A 27,286-nucleotide genomic window follows, 5' to 3' on the forward strand; every position below is an offset into this window, starting at 1 on the left:
TCCTTATTGAATCTCATCACATTTCTTTTTGCCCGATTCTCCAATTCATCTAGGTCACTCTGTACCCAATCCATTACCAGCCAACGTATTTACCTCTGCCTCTACTTTAGTGTCATCTGCGAATTTGCTGGAGGTGCCATCTGTCCCCTCGTCCAGGTCATTTATAAAGGTGTTAAACAAAATCAGCCCCAGAACCAGCCCTTGGGTCTGTCCACTTAATACCTACCACTGACCAGATATTGAGCTGTTGATTACCAACAGTTGAGCCCCATGATCTAGCCAGCTTCCTGTCCACCTTACAGTTCATTATCTAACTTATTGGCAAGAATCATGTGGGAGAACATATCAACAGCTTTGCTAAAGTCAGAAAATATCACATCCACTGCCTTCCCCATATCCAGAGAGGCCCAAAATGCTGGATGAGCACAGACACATACACAGAGAGAGAGAGAGAGATGCTGGGCAGGGTTGGCCCAAAGACGACCTTGGTTTGAGGTGTGCATGTTGCAGGACTTGATACAAGCTGACATATCCCTTGTTAGGTTTCTGTGACACAGATCATACAGCTGGTACCAGTCCAAGGTTCCTCTTTTTTTCTGCCAACTCATTCTCATGCCATTTGTCCATGTAAGGTGTGAACCCCTCCATGGTTTATTTGCCTTCTATAAAACATCAGCCCACCAAAAGCCATGGTCATTTTGCCTGTTGCAAACTTATGCTTCCCACTTCCTTCCTCCTAACAACAAATACTCAAAACTGAATTGCTCATTTCAAACCACACTGACATCTGTGTAATCTCTATGTCACATTGAGACGTGCTGCTTCTCTCATATCAGCACTGCTGCTCCCCTGCTAGTGTTATCATTTGCATGGCTTGCTAGAAAGCGGGAAGGCAGGATTGTGTTGATGGGGAGATTTTATCTGTCTTCTAGAGGGGTTTTTAATCTCTCCTCCAGTCTGTCCTTTTGATCATCTAACATCTCTTTTATAAGAAATTGTTGTATTTTGTTGCCCATTGAAACCTCGTTTTCCTTTTTTTCCAGGTTTCTTTCTTATTGTATTTTGATCAGCACCGATACACAGGGCTCGTTTTTATTGAGTAGTTTTAATCTTCTTAGTTGTAGCTCACAAGGCCTTTTGTCTGTGATGAATTTGGCATCTGGAACATGCTCAGAGAATAGTCTCTTGCAGACCAGTGCTACAATGCTGACCTAGTGTTGGGCCCTTGTGCTGAGTGTCTTTCTTTCTGTTCCAGCTCTGATTAGCAAGAGTTGGCTGTGTGTGTTTGCGTTTATTTACTTAAAGAAACAACACTATTGTAATTACCAAATGCCTTTCTTACTCAGGCACCTGTTTTCCATTTTTTATGCCTTATCCAAAAGCAGTTTAAAGCCATGTGGCATATTTTTTTTACAAAGAGCTTTGCCAACTCCTTGTTTTAGCCAGGGCTCTGTGGTCATTCTCACATCACAGGATGATGCGTTCTGAGATTGCACACAGAGATGAAGTCTGGTGGGGGATAGACTTTGCAAAAGCCAAATCCAAGGAGGAATGATCAGTTTTTAGTTGTGTGGACTTCCATTGCTTAGTCTGTGCAGTAGGACACTGAGAACATGCGGCTGAGGTAGATGCACTTTTCACATTTCCTGTGCCGTTCACCTTGGAGATCACTGACATTGAATTGTGTGAGGGCATTTTCTGACTACTTGGAAGAATGGAAACATTTTGGATTCAAAAGGCAATAAGCGAAGTTGTTGTGATTGTATATAGAATTGACCTCTGAGTGTTTACTTGCTCACTTTTCAGTTTGATGGACAGTAACCTTTACTGGGGTTCCATGTTTGAAATTTGTTGTCGCTCTATATATGGAGCTTAGTTTTTATGTTAGAGCTCACAACATTACTAAGCAATCATTCCTGTTGGTAATATTTCATGCTCTGTCTGTGCCTTGTTTGCATGTCACAGAAGAGCATACTCTGTGCATATGTCGCTTCTCAGTTCAGCTATTCTAATGGTTTCCTTAAACCTGCAATCTAAAATTCAGCCACACATTAAGCACTCAATCATCTAGCTTCTTGTTTCCAGCTCTATTCAAAGTACATAGATTTACAGCTGTTGAAGAATGGGATTACTGAATCTTAGCAAACCCTTTCAAATATTGACATTTTAATGATCTGTTTTATCATTATATCTTTATTGGTGAGAATAATTTTAGCATTCCTACATTTATATGGCCTATCAGAAATCACCAAATATGAAAGCCTCCATTCAAAAATTCTTGTCAGTTTCATATGTCGCTCCATTGTGTTGCTTCTGACCTCTTGAGTAGTCTAAAAATGTGCTTTGTAAGGGTCTTTTCAAATTCCTATTATTCAGACGTGATTCTGCACACTTTAAATTCTAGCAAAGTTGTATATATATTTTAGGGGCTCTTATATTGTGTCGCCAAACAAAGCATAACCTCTTCCCGTTTCTGAGAACAAAGCACCTCTCTGTTGTCCTTTCAGCCAGGGATCCTCCCATGAACATCACATTTTTCATGTTCTTTTAAGATGTGCCTCAGATAGAACCATTCCTGATATGTAGGAATGTAAAAGCGCTAGAGACTGCGAAAGCTAAGTAGGCTGTGTTAAAACTGGATGCTAACATACCCCCAGTGATAACAGTCCTTAATCTAATGAATTTCTCGGAGGAGGAGGTTTATTTCTGTGCCAAGAGCGTATCCAGTAAGGGAAACCGGAATGTGGTCTGTCACGTTTGCCAGGGGATCTGCATGGGGTAACTGGTTGAGGGGGTCAGGTGGAGGTTGGGGTTCCAGGGGAAGAGAATGGGGGCATAGATGTTGGTACAGTTGCGGAGGGGGGGAGTAGGTGAGGGCTGGAATATCACCATTCCCTTTCTCCAGTCTTCGTTTCCCTGCCAGCAAGGCCCACACTAATACTACTACTTCCCCAGGAGCCCTGCCCACGCTAGACCTTACACAGGGCACTGAGAGCTCAGCAAGAGAGGCAGCTCCAAGAATGCGTGAGAGGTCACTGCTGGGGAACCCTGATCTTTCCCTGCAGCTCTGCTGGGAGTAGGAAAGGGGGGTAACTGGAGTTGAGCCAAGCACCTAGGAGATCTCTCATAACTTCCCAGGCAGCTGCTGGCACTCCCAGTCAAACCACCTCTCACCACCCTAAATGTTTCCTCTCCCTTCCCAGACCCATGTCTAGTTCTCATGGTTCCAGCTCCCTCAGCTAGTGTGTATATACATATTGCCGCCTGTCTTTTCTCCAAAGACTGCCCCTCCAACACAAACCCTTTTCCTTGTTCTTGTCTTGGTCCTGTCCAGTTTCTCTGTTTTTCTGGTGCTGAGATACCCCGAACTGAACACAGCATTCTGGGTAACCTCCACGTATACATCCCCAAAACCCATGAGACCAATGTGATTTTTTTTTTTTTTTAAATAGTGTATTGCTTTGCAAGCTCATTTCTCATTTATGGTTCACTCTTGCTTCAGTGATAGCTTTGTTACTCTTTTCCATGCTTCCCCTCCTCACTGAGTATGCTTCTCTTGTTTCTTTACCTAAACAGATCCTAAATTTTGTATTTTAAACTTTGGGCAATTCTACGAATAAAGCCATAAAAGTTAACAATGCTATCAAAATCTATTTTCCTTTCAAAACCAAGGCTACATATACTCTCAGAGGTAAAACTAGTACCACGTCTGCTCTGAGTAATAACAATCATGAGCCACCTCTTTCCACAGTCAGTGCCACTGATTTCTTTGAAACAATTTTGTCAGTGAAAATAGCAAAGGAAGAACAAAGGTGACTGAGTCACTAATTTGAATTTGACTCAGGCAGGCAGTGAACACGTGAACATAAAAAGTCTGCTTGGTGGCATATGTGAAATGAGTTGGTGGATTTGCAAATGAATAATAGATGTCCAGGCCAGAAAGCCACCACTGTCATGACTGCCTTATTGGCAATTTCATTTGTGATCTGTAGAGACCAAATTATCTCCCCCGCTTTGGAGGTTAGCCTCATCAGGATTAAGGAGGTTGATGGGATTCCAGGTTGGGCCTGTGCAATAATTGTTTTGGGGCTAGCTAGAGATCTCCCTGCCAGTCTAGTTCCTTTCATTATCATTAAATTGTTTTAGTAGAAAAGGAGGAAGGGAGGAAAAAACTAAAGGGAATTGATGTTCATAGTCTGGGGCTGGAAATTTATCAGCTCCCAAAATATGTGGTTCCTATTCTGCCTGTCCCTATTAGGTTTGTTTTTCAGATATGTCTAATAGAAAGCTGGTGTATTATGCCATGCCCTTGCTGTCAATATAAGGTAGGAATCAGCAAGACAGGTTACTTGGGGCACAGTAGGAAATTATTTTATTTCATTTTTACTGCATGGTACAAATTACTAACTTACCATCTCACTGATCAAAGCGCCTCACCGCTTGTTTTTATGGCTTCTGTTTTTCTTTCCTTGTGCTGTTGAGGCTTGCAGTGTTCTGACAAACATGCTGTTCGTTCCTCGATTTGTAATAATCTCTAACCTCTTGTGGGAAGTTACAGTTATAGTGAAATGTAAATGGGCAGAAAATGGAACGTTCCCTTCTGCCAGTGCTGTGAGCTGCAGCAGCTACGCTCAGATGTAGGTTTTCTATTTCTTTCTTTCGCTGAAGGGCACAGTCCCACCATGCAGGCCCAACAGTCAGTGTGCAGGGCTTGTAAAATGTCACATTAAGATTGTCTTAGGCAAATCCAGAAAGTTCTGAAATGGACTGCAGTGATACGAACTATATTTTCTGTCAGGTCAAAATTGTCCCTTTAAAAAAAACTGTGTCTGTCTGGTGGTGCACATAGTCTGATGGTGAGCTCAGTGCAAGCGGCGGGAGCACTGAGGAGATGGTGCATTCAGCTCTTGAAGCATGGAGCGCCTCCAGCTTTTGCTTTGGCAGCGCCAGCTTTTGCTTCTGTTGCCTCTCAGAGGACCACAGGCAGCCCCAAGGAATGGACGTATCTTCAGTTCTTCATGACAGTAAGGAGAGTCACCCCAGTGCTGGACTTGAAAATATTGGTAAAATGCCTAGATTAGATTTCCCACAGATTACTGAGTCCTGCCCTAGGTCGCAGTCCTGATCTTCAGGGCCCAGTGCCCTCTGTGGCACGTGTCTAAAATGGCCTAAAGCAGCAGGATGGAGAGTGTGTTCAAGAACTGTGCTTACTACCATGTGCACAAAGCTTATCTGGGCTGGCTGGTGACACAGGTCTCTTACGGGTTAATCTGAGGCTGTGGAACAAACTTGCAAACCTCATCATCAGAACTTCTTCACACTTCTTCATCCTCCCCTCACTTGTGTAAGGTTACAGCAGTGCGTGCATTTACAAGCAAGCCACCAGAGTACTCCACTGTGCAGGGCCTGCATGAGAGGGAATGAACTATCGTCGTCAGCCACGGATTTAGCGCCCGTTGGTGTCTGATTCCCCTCTCACTATTTCCTTCTGTCTTTCCCCGTCCAGTGCAGAGTGGATTAGTTTCTGTAGACTAACTCTGCACCAATCTACTGTATCACCTACCCATTCTCTGTGGGGTCTGCCTCTCCTATTCAAACCGTCCGTTATGCTGAATACCAGGGTCTTGATTGCCTGACAGATTTTAGTCACACCGCTTAAATGTACAACTGGGAGGCACTGGGAGAACGTGATGAAGAGAAGAGAATTGACTGGGGCAAAGTGTGGCCTCTTAGGCAAATGTGGCTGAGTTCTTCAAAGCAGCTGCCTTCCCCTTTACTGCAGTGGCTCAATCCACTGAAATTCCAAGTCTCCACATGCTCTGTCAGAAGGCCGCTTGAATCAAGATTGGGAAGAACTATACTGGCACCGTACCAGGATTCTAAGGCCCATAGTTTTGTCTGCATACACCAGCCTCCCGTTCAGTTGAAGTGTAGTACACAGAAACTATCGTTATTTAGGCAAAACATATGCCTGTAATCTAATCCCTAAACTATCGCTAATCTTTCATGTTGGCAAGAGAATTCTGATGCTGGCATCTCTCTGTATGTTAGTAGATTAATGCTTGTTGAATTTCATATATTTGTATCTTGAGATCTGTCTAATCATATTTATGTTGTCCAGCCAACTCACTCCCTTAAGCAGGATCATGCAATTTATCTGTGCGGAGATGCTCAGTTTGTTCAGAATTCTCAAATGGGCTTTCTGTCATCAGGCACACTGGGATGTCTGAAGCAGAGGCATTTTCATTAAACACAGAACTGTTGGAACACACTGAGCACTGAGTTGTACACTTTCAATCTAGTAAAACTTCATAACGTCTAGAGTTTTTTCTTTAGCCATGGTTCAGAGATTTTAATTAGATCTAATGCTCTCTGTGACCAACACAGTGTCAAAAGATTTACCAGTTTTTCACGTAGATCCCTTTCTGCTGAGTCTTTCATTATTTATTTTAAAGAGATTTGAAAAAGAATTTCAATATCCCAGACTCATATTTTGGTCAAGTGACAGTAACAGGTCTCCAGCATAAGAGACCTTTTACATCAGAAAGGGATCTATACAAATTAACTCTGCAGGGTTCCCAATGTACTTAGCTCTCATGCTCTCTCTGTGACTTTCACAGGAGATATGCTCAAGTTTACAAGTCAGAAGTTTAATGTTCTAACTACCAGGGTTGCAAATTCTTCCTAGGACTTGAAAATCCAGGTAGGTACTTTCTGTTCATCACCAGCAACAAAGAATCTCCAATTAGAATGTAGTTGACAAACATTGAGGGTACACAAAACAGAACAGGATCTGAAATTATGCAACTGCTGCGTAGTAAATTTCACTGAGTCTCTCTTCTTTCCCAGCCCACCCTGTTGCAGCAGTGGAAGAATTAGTGCCTCTGCTACAGCTTTAAGAAGTATTTGTGCACCTCATGGTGTGGTCCTGTAGGCAGTGTTGATGCTGACCAGTCTCTTGTCAGGAACATTTCATGCTGCTGCTGTTTTAGCAGCAAGAATGACACTAGCACATGTACCTGCACTCTCAGTCACTATGGAAGTTTCCCACTACCCCATTGGTGAGTGGGCAGTTGTATTTTTCAAGCCACGGCTAATATGCCCATGGATATTTATTTATTTTATTTATTTATACGATTTCTCATTGCTTTATTAGAAAGGAAATCTTTTGAAATCTTCTGAAATAGCTGCATTTCATCTGCAAATTTGACACCCTCAGCTCAGGATTAAACAAAGACTGTGAATGGCTAGCTAAATACAAAAGCTGTTTCTCCTGCCTTGGTGTTCACACCTCCAGATCAACTGCTGGTAGTGGGCCTCACCCTCCCTGACTGAGTTAACCTTGTTATCTCCAGCCTTGATCTGGCCTGCCTATGTATACCTGCCTCTGCAAATTTCCACTACCTGCATCTGACGAAGTGGGTCTTTGCCCACGAAAGCTTATGCTCATACATTTGTTAGTCTATAAGGTGCCACAGGACCCCTCGTTGTTTTTGCAGATCCAGACTAACACGGCTACCGCTCCGATACTTGACTTCTGAAATATACGTCTTCATTTTGGTGAATCCAGACATAGTTACACTCAGTCCAGGTATGCTAGTCCTCAATATCCAGGTCTGGTTTGTACATATGTGATAGGAGAGAAGAAGGGCATGCATGTTTGCATGGGCAGATGTGACTAGTATCTGGCTTGTTGGCTGGCAGGGACCACGCTGTTTCCTTTAAATCTACAGTGCTGCGTCTTAATGATTGTTTATCCAAACCCTGGATCCCTGGGATCTTGAGTTGCTTGGCATTGTTCCTTACAGGTCTACGAGTTCCACTATACCATGTGTGCCTGTGAGCAGCTTCTGAGGCAGGGCAACAGAAAACAGACGTGCTTTGTGCAATGGTGAGCCGGTCATTGCCACGGTTTCTGAGCAAGGTTTGGTGAAATCTTTTGGCTGTGAGGTACTGTCCTTTTGTTCCCTCTTTAGCTAGGAAACCCTGGGGGATTCGTTTCTGTGCCATGACTGACCATCAGGGTTACAGCAGGCAAGCAGTGGCATGTCTACGCTTGCCAGCTGTCATGAGAGTGAGCCCTGCTCATTTGGCACTATCTCTCAGTTAAGGTGCGTTTGCCTCACCATTGCAGCCAGACAGCACAGCAGTGCTTTGCTGTAAATACTCAGCATTCCAGTCAGACATCCCACAATGCATTTCTCTGCTGCACACAGTCTGGGGTGTTTTGTGCTGCACGCGGTGTGATATTTGCTATAAACCAATGGAATTCGGAGGCTTAGAGTCAAGCTGAGGAGTCCCTGTATTCCTTCTGGTTTCGTCCCATCGCCCATCTCTTTTTCGGAGAACCAGCTGATGCCATTTTCTAAGGTCTCTCAGACACAGTGGAGGAGACAGTTGCAACTGCATCAGTCTTCACAGCAGTGAACATAACCAGCCTGCTGCTAGCTGAGCAAAAGCTAGGCAGTGACTTCGGAACAAAGGCAACGAGACCAACGGAGGAGGAGCCTGAAATCAAGCAAACACTTCTACTGCCCCTTCCTTTGTTCACTTCCACTCGGGGAGTGATACTTTTTGCAGTGCTGGACCACTTGTAGGAGAGCTCACCTCCACTTGCAGAAGCACACGGCCACCGCACTCGGGAAGCTCCCTATGCCGGGTGGGTCAGGAATCACCTGGAAGTAGTTTAATTTTGGCAGAACCCCTGTTGGGCCTTTTGTTACAGAGGTGTGCACAGATGTGAAGCAAGTGCTCTCCCCTGGGATCAGAAGACTGGTCAGTGCACAGAGGATTATTTTGTGCGTCCAGTTGGTAGGGACTCCAAAATTGTGCTGGAGCCATTAGCAGAACGCACGTGCCGTTCTGTGTCCCCGCCACCAGGCTTTAGAGGTATCATCAGGAAGGGGTACAGTATTTTTATACGGTGCTGCAAGGCCTGTTTGACCACGATGGAAGAGTCACAGACATTTATGCGGGGGTTGCCTGGACAGGTCCTTAGTGCTAAAGTCATTAGAAAGTATGGCTTGGTTTCTGCAACGGCAAATAGAAATTCTGCTCCCATCAGCTCTCTGAACACTGACACTGTTTCCATTGCAACCTACTTCTGGGAAACCCACCCAACTGCCTTCCTGGTTTCTGAACCCTTGCGGATAGGATGGGTGTGTTTATTTGGAAGACTGAAAAGGTGGCAGATCCTGATGTTGAGGCTGGTGAAAAAAATTGTATTCTAGTGATAATTGCTGGCTGTGGTTTGCACCCGTGTGAGAGCCAGGGAGACAAGCACAGGAGAGAGCCTCACGTGGATCGGAGCAGGAAGCAGACAGACTCGGTGAGTGTATTGAACAGACACATTGAAGGCCTCAGTGAAAGTGATGCAGCTACTGAGACACAGAGTCAGGAATGCATTGTGCTTAAGGTTTGAGTCTAAGGGTCACTTACGAGTGTCTGTGCTTTTGTATAAGGCATTTATTTGCCTGGCATTGTTGCTTACAGATCTAGAAGTTCCCCTATACCCTGTTTGCCTGTGAGCAGCTTCTCAGGCAGGGCAACAGAAAACAGACGTGCTTTGGGCAACGGTGAGCTGGTCGTTGCCACGCTCTGAGCAAGTTTTGGTGAAATCTTTATTGAAGGTCTTATAGTATAAGGAATTAATAATCTGATGTGGGCGTGTTATCCCCTATTATGTAGCGTTTCAGTCCCCTTTGTGTGGTTTGCAGTGCAGTGCTTTCTATTATAGCACCTTTTGAAAAAAAGATGCTGTATATGTTGTGGCAATGATGTTGTCCCTGAAGTTCCTTAAAATCTTTTTAAATTGGTTTGAGCAAATTTCTTCATAATCGCTCATGTTGGCTCAAAGCTGAAGGCATTAATAAAATTCAGAGTCAGAAACGCTACTTTTTTGCTTTTGCTTTTCTGTGTGTACTGCTGCAGTAAATGCCGTTGCTTCAGGGAGTCTCCTGGTTAACACACATGGTGTCTCCACACCATTTCATCCGACATACAGTCCCATCTGAATGAATGTATTATTTCATACTTATTGATCCCTAACATAGGCCTCCGTCTCTGGTTCGGGTTGATCCTCTGGCTGTGTTGTGGGGTGGTCCTAAACTCTGACTGCTGTAGGGTTTACTGAATGGACAAGATCCTGGTTTTGAGGCTCAGAGTGCCCAAGACGCTGGTGTTGCATGGTGTGATCTCTGGAGGAGAGACGGCCCAGCTCCTCAGCATCCCAGGAGACTGTGCTTGCTCTTCCAAAAGGTCCTGTTGTACTCAGCCATCTTGTACTTCAGCCAAAGCCCCATTGTCTTACTGTGGCCCTGGGGGTGTATGTCAGTTGTGCCCTATCCTGCATTAGCCACCTGTAGATCTGTGCTAAGCAACACGTGTTCCGCTGGGCCTGATCATGCGCTTTGCCCCAGAGAGCAATGAAGTTCACAATCACAGTATGGGATCATGACAAAGCACAAGGCGTGGCTGATCAATTGTCAGGATTATACCGTCTCCATGTGAGACGGAATCCCAACGACAGTACCTGGCTGCATGTAGCTATTTAAACAGGAAAGTGCCGTCTGCTCAGGATGATCCTGGAGCCATGGAGGGTGTGCAGGTAGACAGGGAGGAGAACTCCAGTAGCCAGAAAACCAGTTCAGGGTACCAGTAGGAAGGCTTGACAGATGCCCAGCAGTTGTGTCAGGAGGGGGGATGCAAAGCAACTCCTGCTAACCTACAACCCATTTCAAATGGAGATAAGCGCTAAGATTTCAGAACAGTCTGAGAGGAGCAGATGCAGTTTCCTCCTGGGCTCCAAACAGAAAAGTAATGAAGGCTGTTAAATAAATGCATAAACAAATCAAAATTCCAGCCATTTTCAACCTGCCCCAGGTTACAGCACTGACTGGATTTCAGTGGGTACCAAATAATCAGCCTCTGGCTTGTCTCAAGCTTTTTAAAATATAATTAGCACTCGCTGCTCATCCCCTTGCTCACTCACAGCCTACTTGTGGCTTGCGCTAGGATTTTGCTTTCACCACACAGCTAGTATTTATCTGAATTTTCTTTTTTTCTGAGCAGCGTGTCACTCATTAGACTTCGGCCTGTGAAGAATGGTTGTGTCATTCCATGGTACTGTCCTCCTTGGCCCATCTGAGTCCTTGGTTGGTGGCCATCTCAGCATTCTGATGGTGATTCCAGAACAGGTTGTTTTCTTATCTCTCTATTGCCAGACCCCTCTAATGTAAAGATGTTCTCTGCCCAGATAACCATCCTGGATTTTGATCCAAAGTCTAAAATGCCATTCATCATTCTTCTGAGCTTTCCAAGGACTGTTCTTCGCACGTTTGTCATTCAAGGCGGCTTTTCCTCTGTCTGTCCTCTCTCCCTGTAGGATGAATGAGCTACAGATGCCCTTCTGGGGCTTGGGACAGAGAGGCTGCCCCTCACTGGCAGAAAAGAGGTTAAAACGTTGTGGAACAGAGCAGCTTGAGAAGGGAGATGGACTGGCTGTCTTGCAAGTGCAGGGTAGGAGGGACCCTGGACAAAGCAGTACTACAGGCAGGGACCAGGGGAACTAAAGGCAGCTCCTGAGACAAGGTCTGGGGCAGTGGGGAGATCTACGGAGGAGTCAGAGGTGCATGTGGCAGCCATCTGCAGAGTGCCCAGGGTGGGATATGGAGTAGTGGGTGGGCTCAGGTCCCCTCCGCCCCCACTCGTCATGATGGAAGTGGCTGGACCGAGGCGCTACGATCAGGGCAACCTCACCCCCTGCAGGCCTTGCCCCTACCTCGCTTCTGCCCCACCCATTTTCCCAAGCCCACTCCGCTCCCCCTCCTCCTCCTCAGCTACACATCCCGGCAGGGGGCCTGGCATGGGGCGGCAGCAGGGTTGGTTCCCCTTCCATGCTCATCACAGCAGTGGGAGCCGGAGCAATGCTCTGCTCTGTCCTGCTGCCCTCGTCCAGCCTGCTGTGCTCTGCTGCACGTGGCGGTGGAAGTGCAGAGCCCTGGGACCATGCCTGGGGTGCTCTGCTTCCTGCTGTCACAGTGGTGCATGGGGGGGGCAACCCCTGCTGCTGCCGCATGTCAGGCCCTCCAGGTAAGCCCCCTGCCCACCCTGGGCCCCTCAGATCCCATCCATCGGATGTTAGCGGGGGGCACTGTGGGGCCCCCAAAAATGGGACTTGGGGAGGCTGCCCTGAACTGTCGTATTGATGGGATGGCTCTGCCTGCGATACTGTCCCATTTGTCAGATAGGGAGACCGTGGAGCGTGACGCAGCTGCAGGGCTGTTTCACAGAGACGACGCCATGGTCCTGGGAGCAATGTGGGTCCCTGGAGCAGAAGTGAGGGTGTTGAGACCCCGCCAGAAGTGTGTGCACGGACATACAGAGCCAATGCTCAGGGCAGCCCCATCCATAAGGAAAACTGACGTGATTCCCACCAAAACTTTGTTGTTCTTTCTTGGTCCCCGTTCAGCCAAGGTCGAGCTTTTGCCTCACGAAAGTGGGTGGGAGAGAACTCCAGGCTACTCTCTTGGTGGCCCAGCTGCTGTTTCTAAGCTCCACCACACTTTGTAGTATAGGTGTCAAAATCCAAATGCCAAGGTAGGTCAAAGGGACTTCCCTGTCTCAGAGAGAGCTCTCAGCTGCTGCAGGCTTGCGCCATTCCCAGAAGATATCCAGATTCACTCTTCTGAATGCTGGGGGAAACCTCATAGAGCACTTCCCAGCGTGTTGTGGAGGAGATGATTTGTAGTGCAGCTGCATGGAGTTCAGCTCAGGGGTCACCTGTAGGCGTTGATGCTAGAGAGCAGCTGCTCTGTTTTAGTAGGGCAGCTTTGCAGAACTTGTTCTCCTTTATCTAGATGCCAAGGTTAGAGAGTGAGGAAATGGCAGCAACTCAGGCTTCTCTGTGTTGGATTCACTGTGGTGTCTGAAACACAGGCGGAGAAGCTGGCCACAGCAAATCTAGGGCTGCTGAAAAATCTGTCAGATCCTGAGACCATCCTCTCTGCAGCCAGCTTGCAGCACCCCAGGTGCTATAGGGCCCTGCAAGAACTTTACTTTTCAGGAGACTTCAGCATGCTTCTTGAAATGGTGGTAAACAGGAGTGTGCCTAAAAGGACTGAATATATCAGGTGGTGAATGCACCAAGGGTTTGTCCTGGATCCCAGGACATAGAACCTGCTGCCAGACCTATTGACACACAAATCAAAGGACATGTAAAACATTTCTTCTGTGCTTTGCAGCACTCTCCAAATCTTGATTTTCTAGCTTTGGTGCCTGAACTTCTCTCTCAAACGTTGGATTACTAATCTTTAGGTCAGTGATTATCTGTATATAGTGCAAAGGCCAGATGCAGTGATGCTTGAGCTATAGTGTGGGAAGATTACACACTCACCTTACTTTCTAGTGCTGTGCATTACAGACCAGAGAGATGGAAATCTGCACTTCTGCATCCGCAAATGCAGGAACACAGACATCATGGCTGGTAATTTGTGCACCAGCTGGACCCCTGGGAAAGCTTGTGGACCACTCTGTGAACTGGTGTTGGGGTGGCTGGCGAAGCCCTGGGACTGTGGCAGTTGCTAAAGTAGTGGCTTAAACTAGAGGTCCATCAAGTCCACTGTCAGGCGTCTGAGTGGCCAGTCTCATATGCTGCAGGGGAAAATGCAAGCATCCGACAATGGACAATTAGAGAATAGCATGCCAGTTCTATGGTAGTGCTTGGCCTATGCCCTCAAACATATGGCTTCATATGCTTTAGCTGTCTGTCCTGTCTGATTTAATTGTGGCCATTCTTATTGTTCATGCACATGTCCCGTCCCTTTCTTAATGCCTACTAAGCCTTTTGCCTCAGTGATATTTTAAGGCAATGAGTCCCACAGGTAAATTACAAATTGTGTGAAGCCTCTTGCTTCACACAGACAAGCTGAACTGATACTTACAGGCTGATTCTCCAAAAGCGGCATGTGTAGAAACAGGCACAATGTGTTTTGGTATCTTTGGAATGGAGGGATTATCTAAGGGCTTGATTTTGTTACAGCCGTTAGGACCGTTCCCTCAGAGTTACTTGCCCATTTCCTCTACTCTATTTTGGCACTGTAGATTCAGTCTTCATTACCACGTCTCAGCCATTGTTCAATCCTGGTTGGCCATTCGTATTCCCTGGATATGCATGGAATGCTCCTTAGCCTGAAAAATGTGCTGTCTTCAACTTCTGGGCCCCCAATCCCTCCGTTTTCTCCAACCTTGTGCAAGTGGGGAGCTAGGCTGGAAAGAGACGAAGCTAGATTCTTCTCTCCTTACCACCTTGTGTCCTACTGGTCACTGCTCCATTGTGCCACTAGAGTTCAGCCCACAAAATATGTCTTGTTGTTAGGAGAGTGTCCCAGCATCTCAGCTAGTGGGTGAGGAAAAGCAATCAAAGGAAGCCATTAATAGATGGTTTTCACAATCCTCGTTTTTTACCTATATTGAGGTCAACCTGGTAATTAGAATCTGGGATCCACATATCAGATCTTCCACCTTCAAAACATGGAGTAATTATAATGATAAGAAAAGCAAAATCCAAACTAATCCTGCTTCTAATCTCCCTGCAGAATGGCTTTTGGATAGACTGCCTGGCACACTGAGGGACACAGGAAAACTGTGTTGACATCATTTTTATGAGCTCATATTAAGCCATTGGTTCAGTTGCATGGTTCTCCTGGCCCAAACCCACGTGTCTTTCTGCTTTTATGACCTCCTTTGCCTGTTTCTGGCTTTATCTCTTATATGTTTCTGGGCACTGGCTGCTCCAGCAGCTGTCTGGTAAGCCTAACAACTCTGAATGTTCTGCTGGAGCAGAGACATATGATCTTTGTCTAAATGCAGCCCAAGTGCTGCTTTGAAGTCAAAAAAAGGTTGGTGCCCGGCATTCTTTCCTCATAAAGCAGGGTACTGAGTGCCGAGTGCCGCTTGGGATCGGGCACAAAGACAGCTAGACATTTTGGTCCAAATGTGCGTGTTCATTTCTCACTGCCAATCCCACCAAAGAGGGAGCCATTGGTATCTGGACACTTGCACGCTTCAGCGCTAACTTTAAACTGTTGTGAAGCGTTTGCAGATTGAAGAAGGCTGGTACTGCGCGCTTTCCTCCCCTTACTTGAGTACTTAGCACGCAGGGTGACTAGAATTGCTCACAAGAAGAAAAAGAGAGAACGTCTGTGTGCTGTGGGATCAGCAGGCCTGAGATCTGCTGGATGCGTGTCAGCCTCTTTTGAGTCCAGCATTCTGAGTAACAGTAGTACGCCGAAGTTACCACAGATACTGAAAGTACCTATCTGTCCAGGCTGGCCAAGCGCATCACAAACGTTAAAGAAACCCCCTACAGCACCCCTGTGTTAATGGTGCTAATCTCACTGAGTAAAATGAGCTACTGACTGTTGTTCTGTTTGGTCATTCTTGAGCTGAGAGGCACCATACGCTGGGAATAGCCAATCACAAGGCTGGCAGCAGCTGCCTCCAGGCGACTTTCCCAAGATGACAAAATGAGTTTGTGACAGCACAGTGAATGCAGCTCAGAAATAGTAATTCCAGCCTTCCACACCAGCCCTGCAGCCACTCTGCCTTTTCGTCGTGCTGTTACTAGATGTGAATTTTGATCTGCAAATCAAAGTGTGTATTTAAAATATTGCCTGGAAAGCAGCAAACTTGAATGGGCAGGCCCCCAGCTGCATCGTACACACCTGCCAGGAGTTTGAGAGGTGGTAAAATGTGCCTAGCGTTGCATCTTCCCTGGCCCAGCCAAATCCAGTCTCTCTGCACTGGAGAGGTCATACACTCCATATGTGATGGGCACCTTTTATTCAAACTTGCACACTCCTCTGCAATGCTATCTGGGAGGCGTCCATAAGGGATGTGGTGCCTTTCTTGATGCCCTCTTGTGTCAGCAGCATTGCCAGAAGTGCACATGCACCTATGGAGTATGAGAACTCGTGAAGACAGGGATTTAGCTGGGCCCAAGACTCATAAGCTATGGGGCAGTTCAGGCCCACAGCTGGATTTGTAAAGCTCCAGCCCATCTGTTACAGTGGATGGTGGTTTTAGCCATTCCTAATCCATAAGAAAAGCTGCATAACGTGAGACTTTGTGTGCACGTTAGGTCCAAGTCATAATTTATATTTCACAAGCTTTGGGGACAAAGGTCCCTTCTCCAGGTTTGCAGAAAGACCCATCCTGAAGTACAGGCTGGGCAGTTGACAGATAAGTGTCTAAATAAATCAGCGTGTTGATAGCAACGGAAGCACAGGAGTGAAGTGGAAAGTGAGAGAGGCCATGAAAGGACAGATGGAATATAAAGTGAAAGGGATTAATGGAGGAATTGGTGTGAGCGAAAGGCGAGAAATGGTGATGGGAGAGGTCACTGCTAGGTTAACACCTGTGGTAACAGAAAGACACTTACTAATGAGACCTGGTACCCCCAGGAGGAACAGCACAGAATGCCCAGTGAGCCCCTCGTGTACTGCACTGCTGTCACCTCAGGTTATGTCACTCACATTTCACTTGCAGTTGTACTGCTGACAGTATTGATCTTTTTGGTGCTAGTCTCTCAGTTACACGGCATCAGAGGTAAAATGTTTCTTGTGTCTCTGGAAGCGGCCAGAGTTTGGGCACTCCTGAGTGACACAGGTGTAGCTCAGCAGCGTAGGCCAGGCTCTTGGCAGCCCACATGCTTAGCTCGCTGGCAGAGAGAGCCACATTGCCCTCAGTGGATATGGCTCACATGCCCTCTCCTCCCCCCGCCCCCCCGCCCACACCTGGCCTGTCAATTCAAAATGCTTTGGGACCCTGACTTGACTTTTAACAGCCAGCCAAGGAGCATGATGGACTTTACCCCATGGTAAGTATGGTATAGTGCCATGCCTGCTGACCTTTGTCTCCTGAGGTTATATGGAGGAAAAGTGCTAGCATCTTGAACTGCCCAGTGCCAGCTCATGAGATCCTGCGAGAAAGAAATGCACACGTACATAAAAGAGGAGAAAAGCTTCGGGAAAGGGGTCTGCAGGCAGGAATCGCCCAAACAGTACAAAGGGAGCTGTGATGTTTCTGAGCAACGTGCTGATGTCCAGCTGTTGGAGGGGTCCCCACCGTACCACAATCTGCTTTGGCTACCTCATCAAGAGGAGGGTCTGCAGAGTCAGACTGGGTTGGGTGGCAATGCAAACAGGGACCCTTCCAATCTGCATGGCAGCGCAGACCATCAGCATAGCTTCCATTAGCAAAGGGCGGGTAAATGGGGCCGACTTACTGATAACAGAGGTCAACGCTCCTAAGCTGCCAACAGCTGGGAATCGCACCTTCTCTGCTGTGACCCTCACTGTGCAGGCCACAGGGGGAATAACAAAACCAGCAGAAGAAGATAAGATTGATTTATTCTGTCCCATGCTCAAATGTGTTCGAGTTGCTTAATTAAGTAGTAAAACCGTAATTAGTTATTGAAGTAATTAACAAACGCCATGACACCTAAACGAAAATGGATGATAGTTTATATAAAAATGTGATTGCAGTTTTCCATATATTGAGTTCTTAGTTTGGGATCGCAAATAGGTTCACTGTTGATTCTGCCACTCAGACTTTGAGTCTGGAAATGTCAGTGATTTCAAGCCAGGTGCGTTGCTCTCCATGTTCAGATTGTGGACACAAGGCTACCATATGGCTTCCCTCCCTCTCGCCCCCCTGCTAGTCTCAGAAGCTCATGCCAAGGGTCACGTGGTGCCAGAGCCAGAGGCACCCTAGCGGTCTCCTGTCAGGGCTGTATTCATTCTCATCAGGAGAATGCACAACATTTTGCTTCTGTGTGGTACTGGAATCTCCAAAATCTCTCACACTTAGGCCCTGCCTATGGTAATAGCTCTCTCTGGAGTAGAGAAAGGGCCTGGCAATTATCAGCATCTGGTTGGCTTTTAAAAATAAGTGTTTCTGTTTAGCTTGAGGATTTATTCACAAAGGAATATGTGTTTGGCCTAATGACAAAACTGGCTCCTGGCTCAGGTGTGCAGTACCAGATATCACCAGCAGGTGTCGCCTTCACAGATGGTCCCTGGCACAGGGAGCAACTGAGGGAGCAGTTAATCCAATTTGAAATAGACGCCTAATGTTCGTTAGTGCCCTGCAGTGCATCTTGAAAGTGACTCGTCCATGATTTAAAACCTCCCACAAACCTGCAGTGAAGTGCATGCCAATCTCTTCGGTGTCCCTGTGATTTAGTCTCTGTTCCTGACGTCTGTTTGGTTTTGCTTTTTCTGCTAGCAATCCCAAAGTTCAGGTAGAAGCGATCGAGGGTGGAGCTCTACAAAAACTGCTGGTTATTCTGGCTACGGAACAGCCGCTGGCTGTGAAGAAAAAGGTAAGGTGGCAAAAATGTGTATTAACGTTTTCCAGACATGACACCCACATTTAAAGTCGCTCTGTGTTGGCGTCCTTGTGGCCTGTGTCCATGGCTATGGGGTGGTTTATAATTAAGCCTGTCCACAGAAGCAGTGTCAGGCTGTGTTTTTAATAGGTCAGATTCGACCCTGAGGTCCCTGGGCCTTCCACCCAGGCTGGTGGGGTTCTGTGCTCCTTTCCGTGCACTCCAGGTGACCCCATTAGAGTTAACAAGCTGCAGTCATGTACTGACAGGGAAACCTTCCCTCCCTGGTGGACAAAGCCATTTGCTGGCCCGCATTTGTCACTTCACGGCAGCGGAAGGCCTTGTTCTACCTCGGAGGGAAAACTTGGATCTCACAGTGCACTCAGGCAGTGCTGTGAGAAAAGGAGCAGATCCTGCCATGAAGATCACAGGCTAATAAAGATCGGAGTTGATGTTCGGAGGAACATAATTGCTGCAGCCACTTCCGTGTCTTGCCTCCAGGAGTGGCCAGTATCTGATGCTTCCGAGGAAGGCGACAAGCTCTCATAATGCCCCCAGCTAAATGTGCAGTGCTGTACGTTGGGGTGGGGGGATTCTTCAATCTCCCATTCGGTGAGCCGTTTACTCACTCAAGCGCGAGATCTGATTACCCTTACTGGAATATGCAGAGCTATAAATGGTGGTTGTTAGCCACAAAATTATCTGGCTCCTTTTAAAATCCAGGTCCAACACTTGACTCTGTGACCTTCTGGCACAGTGAATTCCATGCGAGGATGGAAAGAGTAGCTCCTGATACTCAACTTTAATGCACTTGCCATTAATGTAGTCAGCAATGTGCTCCTTCTCTTTTAAAAGAGGGTCTTGTGGAAGAGTTCCCCTTTAGCCTTTGATAAACTCCTGAGTCTCAAGGATTGTGAAGGCCAGAGAAAGGAGAATGAGAGATCCAGGAATGAATTCACTTGCATCAAAATGTTCCCTTGTACAGGCTGGGCAGGCAGGTTTGGGTAACACGGTATTACTACAAATGTTTACACAGTGTTGCTTGAAAACTACACTGAGATTTCTGCTGGCCTAGCTTAGCATGTGTGATGGTGGGCTGTGATGACCTCCTAGGGATGGTGGAACGGTACTGAGGGAAGGGTTTGAAAACCAGTGCCCTTGAGAATGTAGTCTGCTTCGTTCCAAAAGCAGTACTTCTGCCTTTTCCAAAGCCCCTGGAATGAGTCACTTCTGGCAGCATTCAGAGGCAGGGCGACCTCATCAGAGGCAGAGAACTCACCCCAACATTCTCTTTAATTTACTGACTGAGCTGTAACGAAGGACTCCAGAGAGCCCTTCCAGCAGGGCATGGAGCTTAATTAAATGACCCTTGTTGTGTTTATGATAGAATACTCAACGTCCTTGTCATAATTTGGATACTTTCGTTTAGTTGCCTAAACCCGGCTCCTTTTCAGGCAACGTAATTCCTAGATGTGACCGTCTCTCTTCAGATTTAACCCCTACCCTCCAAGGTGACAGTCTTTGCGGCCTTTTTCTGTACCAAGGGGATGGCTCTGATGTGTAGCGCAGGACCACAGGCTGATGTGCTACTTCAGCATCAGCTGCAGTGGATGTAAGAGTCGTGTGACAGGCAGAGGTTTTCATTCCCATCAGAATGAAATCGTGGTGCGTGCAGGAGAGCCATGTCCTCTACCCTGCCACGCTGGGGACTAGCATGCCAGCAGTTACCATGGGCTGTGGTGAGAAGGCAGAAATATCCACTAAACTGCTGCAGGCAACTAAGAGATTGTAAAATAGAAATAAATTGGATGGGGAAAAAATAGCTGTCTGTTCAGATCTGCCCACAGTGGGTGCGGGAAACCCGCCCATCATCCTACACTAAGGAGTCAGTTCCCATTGTCGGCAGGTGCTGAGATGGGTGAGCTCTGTAATAGTTCTCCTTTCAGCAGCAGCCTTGCCAGAGGAGCAGAATGACAGCTTGGGTGGCTTTCTTAATACTTAACCCACCTTCCCTCCAGTACGTGTGACTACCAGAGAGGTATGAAAATCAATAACTCCACAGCAGATTGCCTCTGTACTCAGCCTTAACCATAGGCCTGTAACAGCCCTGAAAGGGGGAGAGCACCTAACCATCTCCATCACTAGCTTTATGTTAGGGGGAGTTATCAGTACTGCAGTAGTGCCCAATGATCCCAAGCAGCATTGGCTCGGTACTCCCGCAGAATCAGGGTTGATCCTCCCGTTGAAGTCCAGATGTGCTCAGTAAGAGCAGTGAATGGGGAGACGAGAGTGATGGGTGATGCCAGTGCATCCTGAAAGCTTGGAGGAAACACCCAGAAGTTCAACACTTACCCAAGTTGTCATTACTTTGTGGAGGGTGGAGGGGTATCTGCAAATGGGCACTGGGCACCCACCAGAACCCTGGTACTTTTTCAGCGGGTTGGGCTGGAAATGTGAGCGTTAGCTTTTCAGGGCACTGGGGGGACAATCCAGACTGCAGAACCCCCAGAAGGAAGAATGGTGGGAAAATGTCATTGGCTTGGGTTCAGCTCAAGGGATGGGCCCAGGTCCAGTTGGTGCTTTTAACAAACCTGTTGCCTGAAATTGGTGCTTTTTTTGTGCTGGTATTTGCTGGTCCTGAGTATCGGCGCCTCAGTAGCCCCAGCCATGGGACTAATTGGGGGTGAGAGGGGAAGAGCCAGCTGAGGACCGGCTCTTTTTTTTTTTTTTTTTTTAAAACAAAAAAGGCACTCCCTGAAATACAGCTGAGTGAGAACAGAACCCGCCTTAGTCTGCAACCTGCCTCTCTCCTGTTCCTCTGTTTTAGTGCTTCAGTAATGTGGTGATTTGAGGCTATATATATATATATCAGACAGAGTTAATAGCAGCAGCTAAACCAAAGCCAAGTAAAAATCTCATTGGCCCTAGGTCTAGCCCCAACCTTGTATCTAGTACAGGACACGTTTGGAACAGTCTTTACCATTAGTTCCTGCTCTCATTTGGACTTACCACCACCATAGCGGGAGCAATGGAAAGTGCAAGGGCAAGAAGAGCGTATTTCCCCAGCTCAGGTCTGGTATTCAAAAAGAGCCTCTTGTACAACTCCAGGCTCTTAAGGCTGCATTTGTTTATCATGCTCCTTGGGGAACTACAGCAACAGCCAATGGCTTGCTGCAGATACAGACAGCTGTAACTCTTGCCTGAGCAGCAGCAGCAGCTGCAATCAGTTGTCCTGGAAGATAGAATATATATAAAAATCCTCTGTGGTTCTAGACCTTCTTTCATCCTGGGATCTCGGACTCTTCCTGAAAATTTGTGAGGCCTCACAGTACACTTCTAGTGGAGGCCATTGCTGTTCGCATTTCACAGAGTGAGAACCTGGGCACAGAAAGGTAACATCTATGTGTCACACAGCAAAGGTAGGAATACAACCCAGGAATCTGACCCCCAGGCCTGCAAGTGAACACTAGCCAACACTGTTTGGGACCTGGTGGGAGGCTTAGCTCAGTGGTTAGAGCATTGGCCTTGTAAACCCAGGGTTGTGACTTCAGTCCTTGAGAAGACCATTTAGGGGTCTGGGGGATGCTTGGTCCTGCCATGAGGGCAGGAGAATAGACTCAATGACCTTCCAGCTCTATGAGATATATGTGCTCTGTCTGACAGTATTTAAAGTAACTGTTCCAAAATAAGTGCTCTTGGAAGGCCCTGTGCTTCCTGCTCAGCTGCGATAATTTTCATTCATGCCATTGGCACGAAAAGTGAGTGTGGTAATAAAATTTGTGGATGACACAAAGTTGAGAGGTATTGTCAGTGTGGGGGAGGACCATAATATCACTCCACGAGGTCTGGGTGACCTTGAAACCTGGAGCCTTAGAAATGGGATGACATTTAAAAGTGAAAAGTGCAAGGTCACGCACTTAGGGACTAATCAAAGGACACTAGAACTGGAAGGGACTTTGAGAGGTGGTCGAGTCCAGGCCCCTGCCCTCATGACAGGACCAAGCACTGTCGAGACTATCTCTGTTAGATACCTATCTACCCTGCTCTTTAAATATCTCCAGTGATGGAGATTCCACAACCTCTCAAGGCAATTTATTCCAGTGTTTGACTACCCTGACAGTTAGCATGATTTTCCTAATGTCCAACCTCAACCTCCCTTGCTGCAGTTTAAGCCCATTGCTTCTTGTCCTATCCTCAGAGGCGAAAGAGAACAATTTTTCTGTCTCCTCCTTGTAACCCTCTTCTAGATACTTGGAAATCGCTATCTTGTCCCCTCTGTCTTCTCTTTCTAAACTAAACAAGCCCAGTTCTTTCAGTCTTCCCTCATAGCTCATGTTCTCTAGACCTTTAATCATTCTTCTTGCTCTTCTGTGGAACTTCTCCAATTTCTCCACATCTTTTTTGAAATGTGGTGCCCAGAACTGGACACAATACTCTAACTGAGGTCTGATGAGTGCTGAGTAGAGCGGAAGAACGACCATATGTCTTGCTCTCAACACTCCTGTTAATGCATCCCAGAATCATGCTGGCTTTTTTTTTTTTTTTTTGCAACAGCATCACACTGCTGACTCATATTTAGCTTGTGGTCCACCAAGACCCCTAAATCTCTTTCCACAGTACTCCTTCCAAGACAGTTACTTCACATTCTGTATGTCTGAAGCTCATTGTCCCTTTCTAAGTGGAGTTACTTTGCATTTGTCTTGACTAAACTTCATCCTGTTTACCTCAGACCATTTCTCCAGTTTGTCCAGATCATTTTGAATTATGACCCTATCCTCCAAAGCAGTTGCAACCCCTCCATACTTAATAAGCCTACTCTCTATGCCAGTATCTAAATTGTTGATGGAAGATATTGAATAGAACCAGTCCCAAAACACACCCCTGTGGAACCCCACTTGTTATGCCCTTCCAACATGTCTGCGAACCATTAATAGCTGCTCTCTGAGAATGGTTATCCAGCCAGTTATGCCCCCACCTTCTAGTAGCCCCCTGTGAGTTGTATTTGCCTAGTTTACTGATAAGAAGATCATGTGAGACTGTATCAAATGCCTTACTAAAGCCTAGGTGCACCACATCCACCACTAACAAGAATTTTTTGCTGTAAAATGGGGATGTGTCAGTTGGAAGGGTTGGAAGAGGAGAAACACCTGAGTATATTGGTTGATCACAGTTGGACTATGAGCTGCCAATTTGATGTGGCTGTGAAAAAGGCTATTGCAGTCCTAGGATATATCAGAGGAGATTCTTCCAATAGCACCAGGGAAGTGTTATTGCCGTTATACAAGGCCCTGGTGAGCCCTCCTCTGCAATGCTGGGTGCACATCTGGAAGAGCGTAATGAATGGAGATCAGTTTGCAAATGAGACCGAGATGGGAGGGGTTGGAAGTACTTTGTCCAGATCATTCTGAATTTTAATTGTGTCCTCCAACCTGGAGAAGCAGTCTGAAATAAACAGGATGAAATTCAATAAGGACAAATGCAAAGTACCGCACTTAGGAAGAAACAGTCACTTGCACACGAACAAAATTGGAAATGGTTGCCTAGGAAGTACTGAGGAAAAGGACCTGAGAATCATAATGGACCACAAGCTACATACCAGCCTACAGTGTAACACTGTTACAAAAAAAGTAAGGAGTGTTCTAGGATGTATTAACAGGAGTGTTGTAAGAGATGAGGAGTTATTCTTCCACTCTGCTCCATGCTGATCAGATCTCAGCTGGGGTATGTGTCCAGTTCTGGGCGCCTCGTTTCAGGAAAGACATGGAAAAACTGGAGACAGTCCAGAGAAGAGCAACAAAAATGATTAAAGTTCTAGAGAACATGAGCTATGTGGGGAGACTGACAAAACTGGGTTTGTTTAGTCTGGAAAAAAGGTTGAAAGGTGACACAACTTTTCAAGTACATAAAAGGTTGCTCCAAGGAGGAGGGAGAACAATTTATTCTTTGTAGGCTAGGACAAGAAGCAGTTGGCTTATAGGGCAGCAAGGGAGGTTTAGGTTCGACATTAGGCAAAACTTCCTTTCAGAGGAGGAGGAGTAAGCACTGGTACAGATTGCCTGGGGTGGTTGTGGAGTCCCCCCAACTGGAGATTGAGCAGATTAGACACAGGTCTGCCAGGGATGGTCTAGCTCAGGGGTCTGCAACTGAGATAGTGAGAAGAGCCATTTTTTTTCACATTCAGTTTCAAAAATCAATACTTTAAGAGCCACAGTGCACCTGAATACAAGTCAGTCCTCAATAAATAACGTTAAACTGTATTTTGTTGCCCCTCTTTTAAGAACAGCGCATACACAATGATTTGTACCAGTTAGCGAGTTGTTACCCCATCTCCAGGCTTTACCCACCTCAACCCCCAAGTCTGCCTCCCCATCCTGCAAACCTGACCCCCATCCCCATGTTTAACCCCTCTCAGCTCCAACCCTAGGTTTAACTCCTTCAGCCCCCCCACCTCCACCCCATGTTTAACCCCTCCAGCCTCACCCCCACCCAAACCACAGGTTTAACCCCTTCAGCCCCAGGATTTACCTGCCTCAGCTGACAATTTCCATGCACTGCTGCTGCTCCCTACTGCCTCCTTCCCACGGGCAGGCTAGGCCGCCCCTCCCACAGTCCTCCTGCAAGCAGACTTCCGCCATGTGGAGCCCTCCTGGCTTCCTCTTCCAGGGCGCCCCACCACAGCTGACCGCTCTCTGGCTCTGGAGGCTGCTGCTGCTTCAATAAAAAGCCTAAATACGGTTTTAACTGTGGGCTTTGTTTAAGTGGCAGCAGCCTCCAGAGCCGCGTGTGGAGTGAGCGGTGACAGTGCTCAGAGCCGCAGGTTGCCACCCCCGGTCTAGCTAATACTTCGTCCTGCCCTGACTAGCTGTCCTGTTGAGGTCCCTTCCAGTTCTAAGATTTTGTGCTATGATTCTGTATCTGCACAAGATGCGGCCGCACCTCTGACTGCGCTGGATGTACGGAGGATGTACCCTTGAGTTCCTGGAAGACAAATGTTTGTAACCAGATCATTTAGGATCTGACACCACATTCTAGTCCCTGCCAAGAGACCACCTTGCTGGTGAGGAGAGATTTAAATTAAAGAGGGCAAGTGTTTGCAGATCTGCAAGTCAGGAGTGAGCACAGTTGGGGTTTTTTCTTCCCTGATTAGAAGCCATTAAGTGAGATTGTTGATGGGCTTTTAAATTGCACCCATATTATGTAGCGTTAATCAGCTGCCTTTTGTGGCAGTCTGAGGAGGAAGATGAAGCCAGAACTCTCAGGCTCTTCAGAATGCAGATTGCAGAGCAAGAGTTCATTCAGAAATGGCAGCTGTCGCCGGACTAGAGACTGATTAACTCTTGTGCTTGCCAGGCACTTTTTGCCTTGTCTTCGATGCTGAGACACTTCCCCTATGCCCAGCTGCAGTTCCTCAAGCTGGGGGGCCTCCAGGCACTTAGAAGTCTCTTCAAGGAAAAAGGCATGGAGACGCTCTACGTGCGTGTTGTGACACTGCTCTATGACCTGATCGTGGAGAAGGTAAGAGGGCTGGAGGGCAGTCTGATGGAGCCCATGTTCGCTGGGTGGCAGTGAGGACTTGAGCTGCACTCCTGGGAGGGAGGAAATGCAAGTGAGTCAGGAACCATTACAGGGTTCTTAAACTTCATTAAAGGGTAGTTATGCCCAGGCCAGAGACCTGGTGCCTGGGAGCCTCCTGCCCCAGCAGCGACACTGGGTCTGCTGAGAGTGTGTGTTGGACGGGGGAGTTCCAGCATGAGGACGCTGGCTTCAGCAGGGTTTTACTGAGCATGCGCAGTGCAAGCCAAGCAGCAAATCTGGAGGCATATGTGACCCTGCGTGCCCCCTCCAGTGTTTCCTCTTATCTCTTCCCTGCGTGTACAGACTTGTTCTTTGTGTGGAATAAATTATGTGCCCCGAGGTGTGTGTGAATGCGCACCACCAGTAGGAACACACAACCTAGCTGTGGTGCTTTGCTCACCAGCTGGGCAGCATCTGAATCTTGCCTGTTCAGCCACACAAGTTCCCTGTGCCACCATCCATCACCTCTGTCTCCAGAGGATGAGGGGATCAGCCCAATACACCCCAACACTGCTCCCTGCAGCATTGCAGGGGAAGCCCCTGTGGAGCTGGGTCCCATATTGTACAGGCAGTTTGTCCCCCCTGGATCTTGTGTCTGAACCTTGAAAGTGCTGTGTGGCCCTTTAAGAATCAGGGCTTGTGCTGGTGGTGGTGGGGTTTTTACCCTGAAGTGTTAAAAGGAGAATGTGTGCTAGGGTGCAGGACAGCCAGGAAATGAAACTTACCTTTCTGGTTTCATTGTCCTAAGTGAATGAAATGCGAAGAGTTATGTGGGTATCAATGTGCAAACTAGCTAGATTTTTGTAATTCTTTTAGCTTTATGGGGACTGTCTATTTGTAAAGCTTAGATTGTAACCAAGCAAACATCTGTATCTATTTTACTTAGCCCCACCTTTGACTGTTGTTGTAACTGTCAGTTTAAAGCCCTGTTTCCAAGCCACCATGTGATTTGTTGTTTATTTCCTGCATTTTTATTACATTGGAGAATGAAAATCAATTAAGTCAAGTTTTCACTTCTGTTTATAGTTAGTTTCACCTACAGATTTTTATTGTTGTAGTGTTTGGGTTTCAGACCTTGAAGAAAAACGATTTTATGCTTGGAGTTGTTTTCAGTGGAATTTTTCTAAGGGGTGGAAATCTTTTTATGAGTATGAAGTTTTATAAAATGTAACTTCTATTGGGCCCCACACGAGCCCTGTCCCTTCAGTGGCATAAATAAGGAAATTGTATCTATGACTTCTATCTTTAGCATTGTCCCTGTAATCACACTGTTCCAGTATTGTACCTCTAGCAACTCTATCTGTTCAGTGTCTATATTGAGAT

The 27,286-nt window shown here is 46.8% G+C and overlaps 1 protein-coding gene across 5 annotated transcripts in view; it reads left to right on the top strand.

Moving 5' to 3' along the window:
• Positions 1 to 27,286, top strand: part of SIL1 (SIL1 nucleotide exchange factor) — a 251,629-nt gene that overhangs the window by 220,199 nt on the left and 4,144 nt on the right. For all 5 annotated transcript variants that reach the window (XM_075009664.1, XM_075009663.1, XM_075009667.1 and 2 more), the window contains 2 exons: positions 18,286 to 18,382; positions 25,739 to 25,903. In XM_075009664.1, coding sequence (XP_074865765.1) covers positions 18,286 to 18,382; positions 25,739 to 25,903 — 262 coding nt within the window. The remainder of the gene's footprint in view (positions 1 to 18,285; positions 18,383 to 25,738; positions 25,904 to 27,286) is intronic.

The sequence above is a fragment of the Carettochelys insculpta genome, chromosome 15 (genome assembly GCF_033958435.1).
Source record: "Carettochelys insculpta isolate YL-2023 chromosome 15, ASM3395843v1, whole genome shotgun sequence".
Lineage (NCBI taxonomy): Eukaryota > Metazoa > Chordata > Testudines > Carettochelyidae > Carettochelys > Carettochelys insculpta.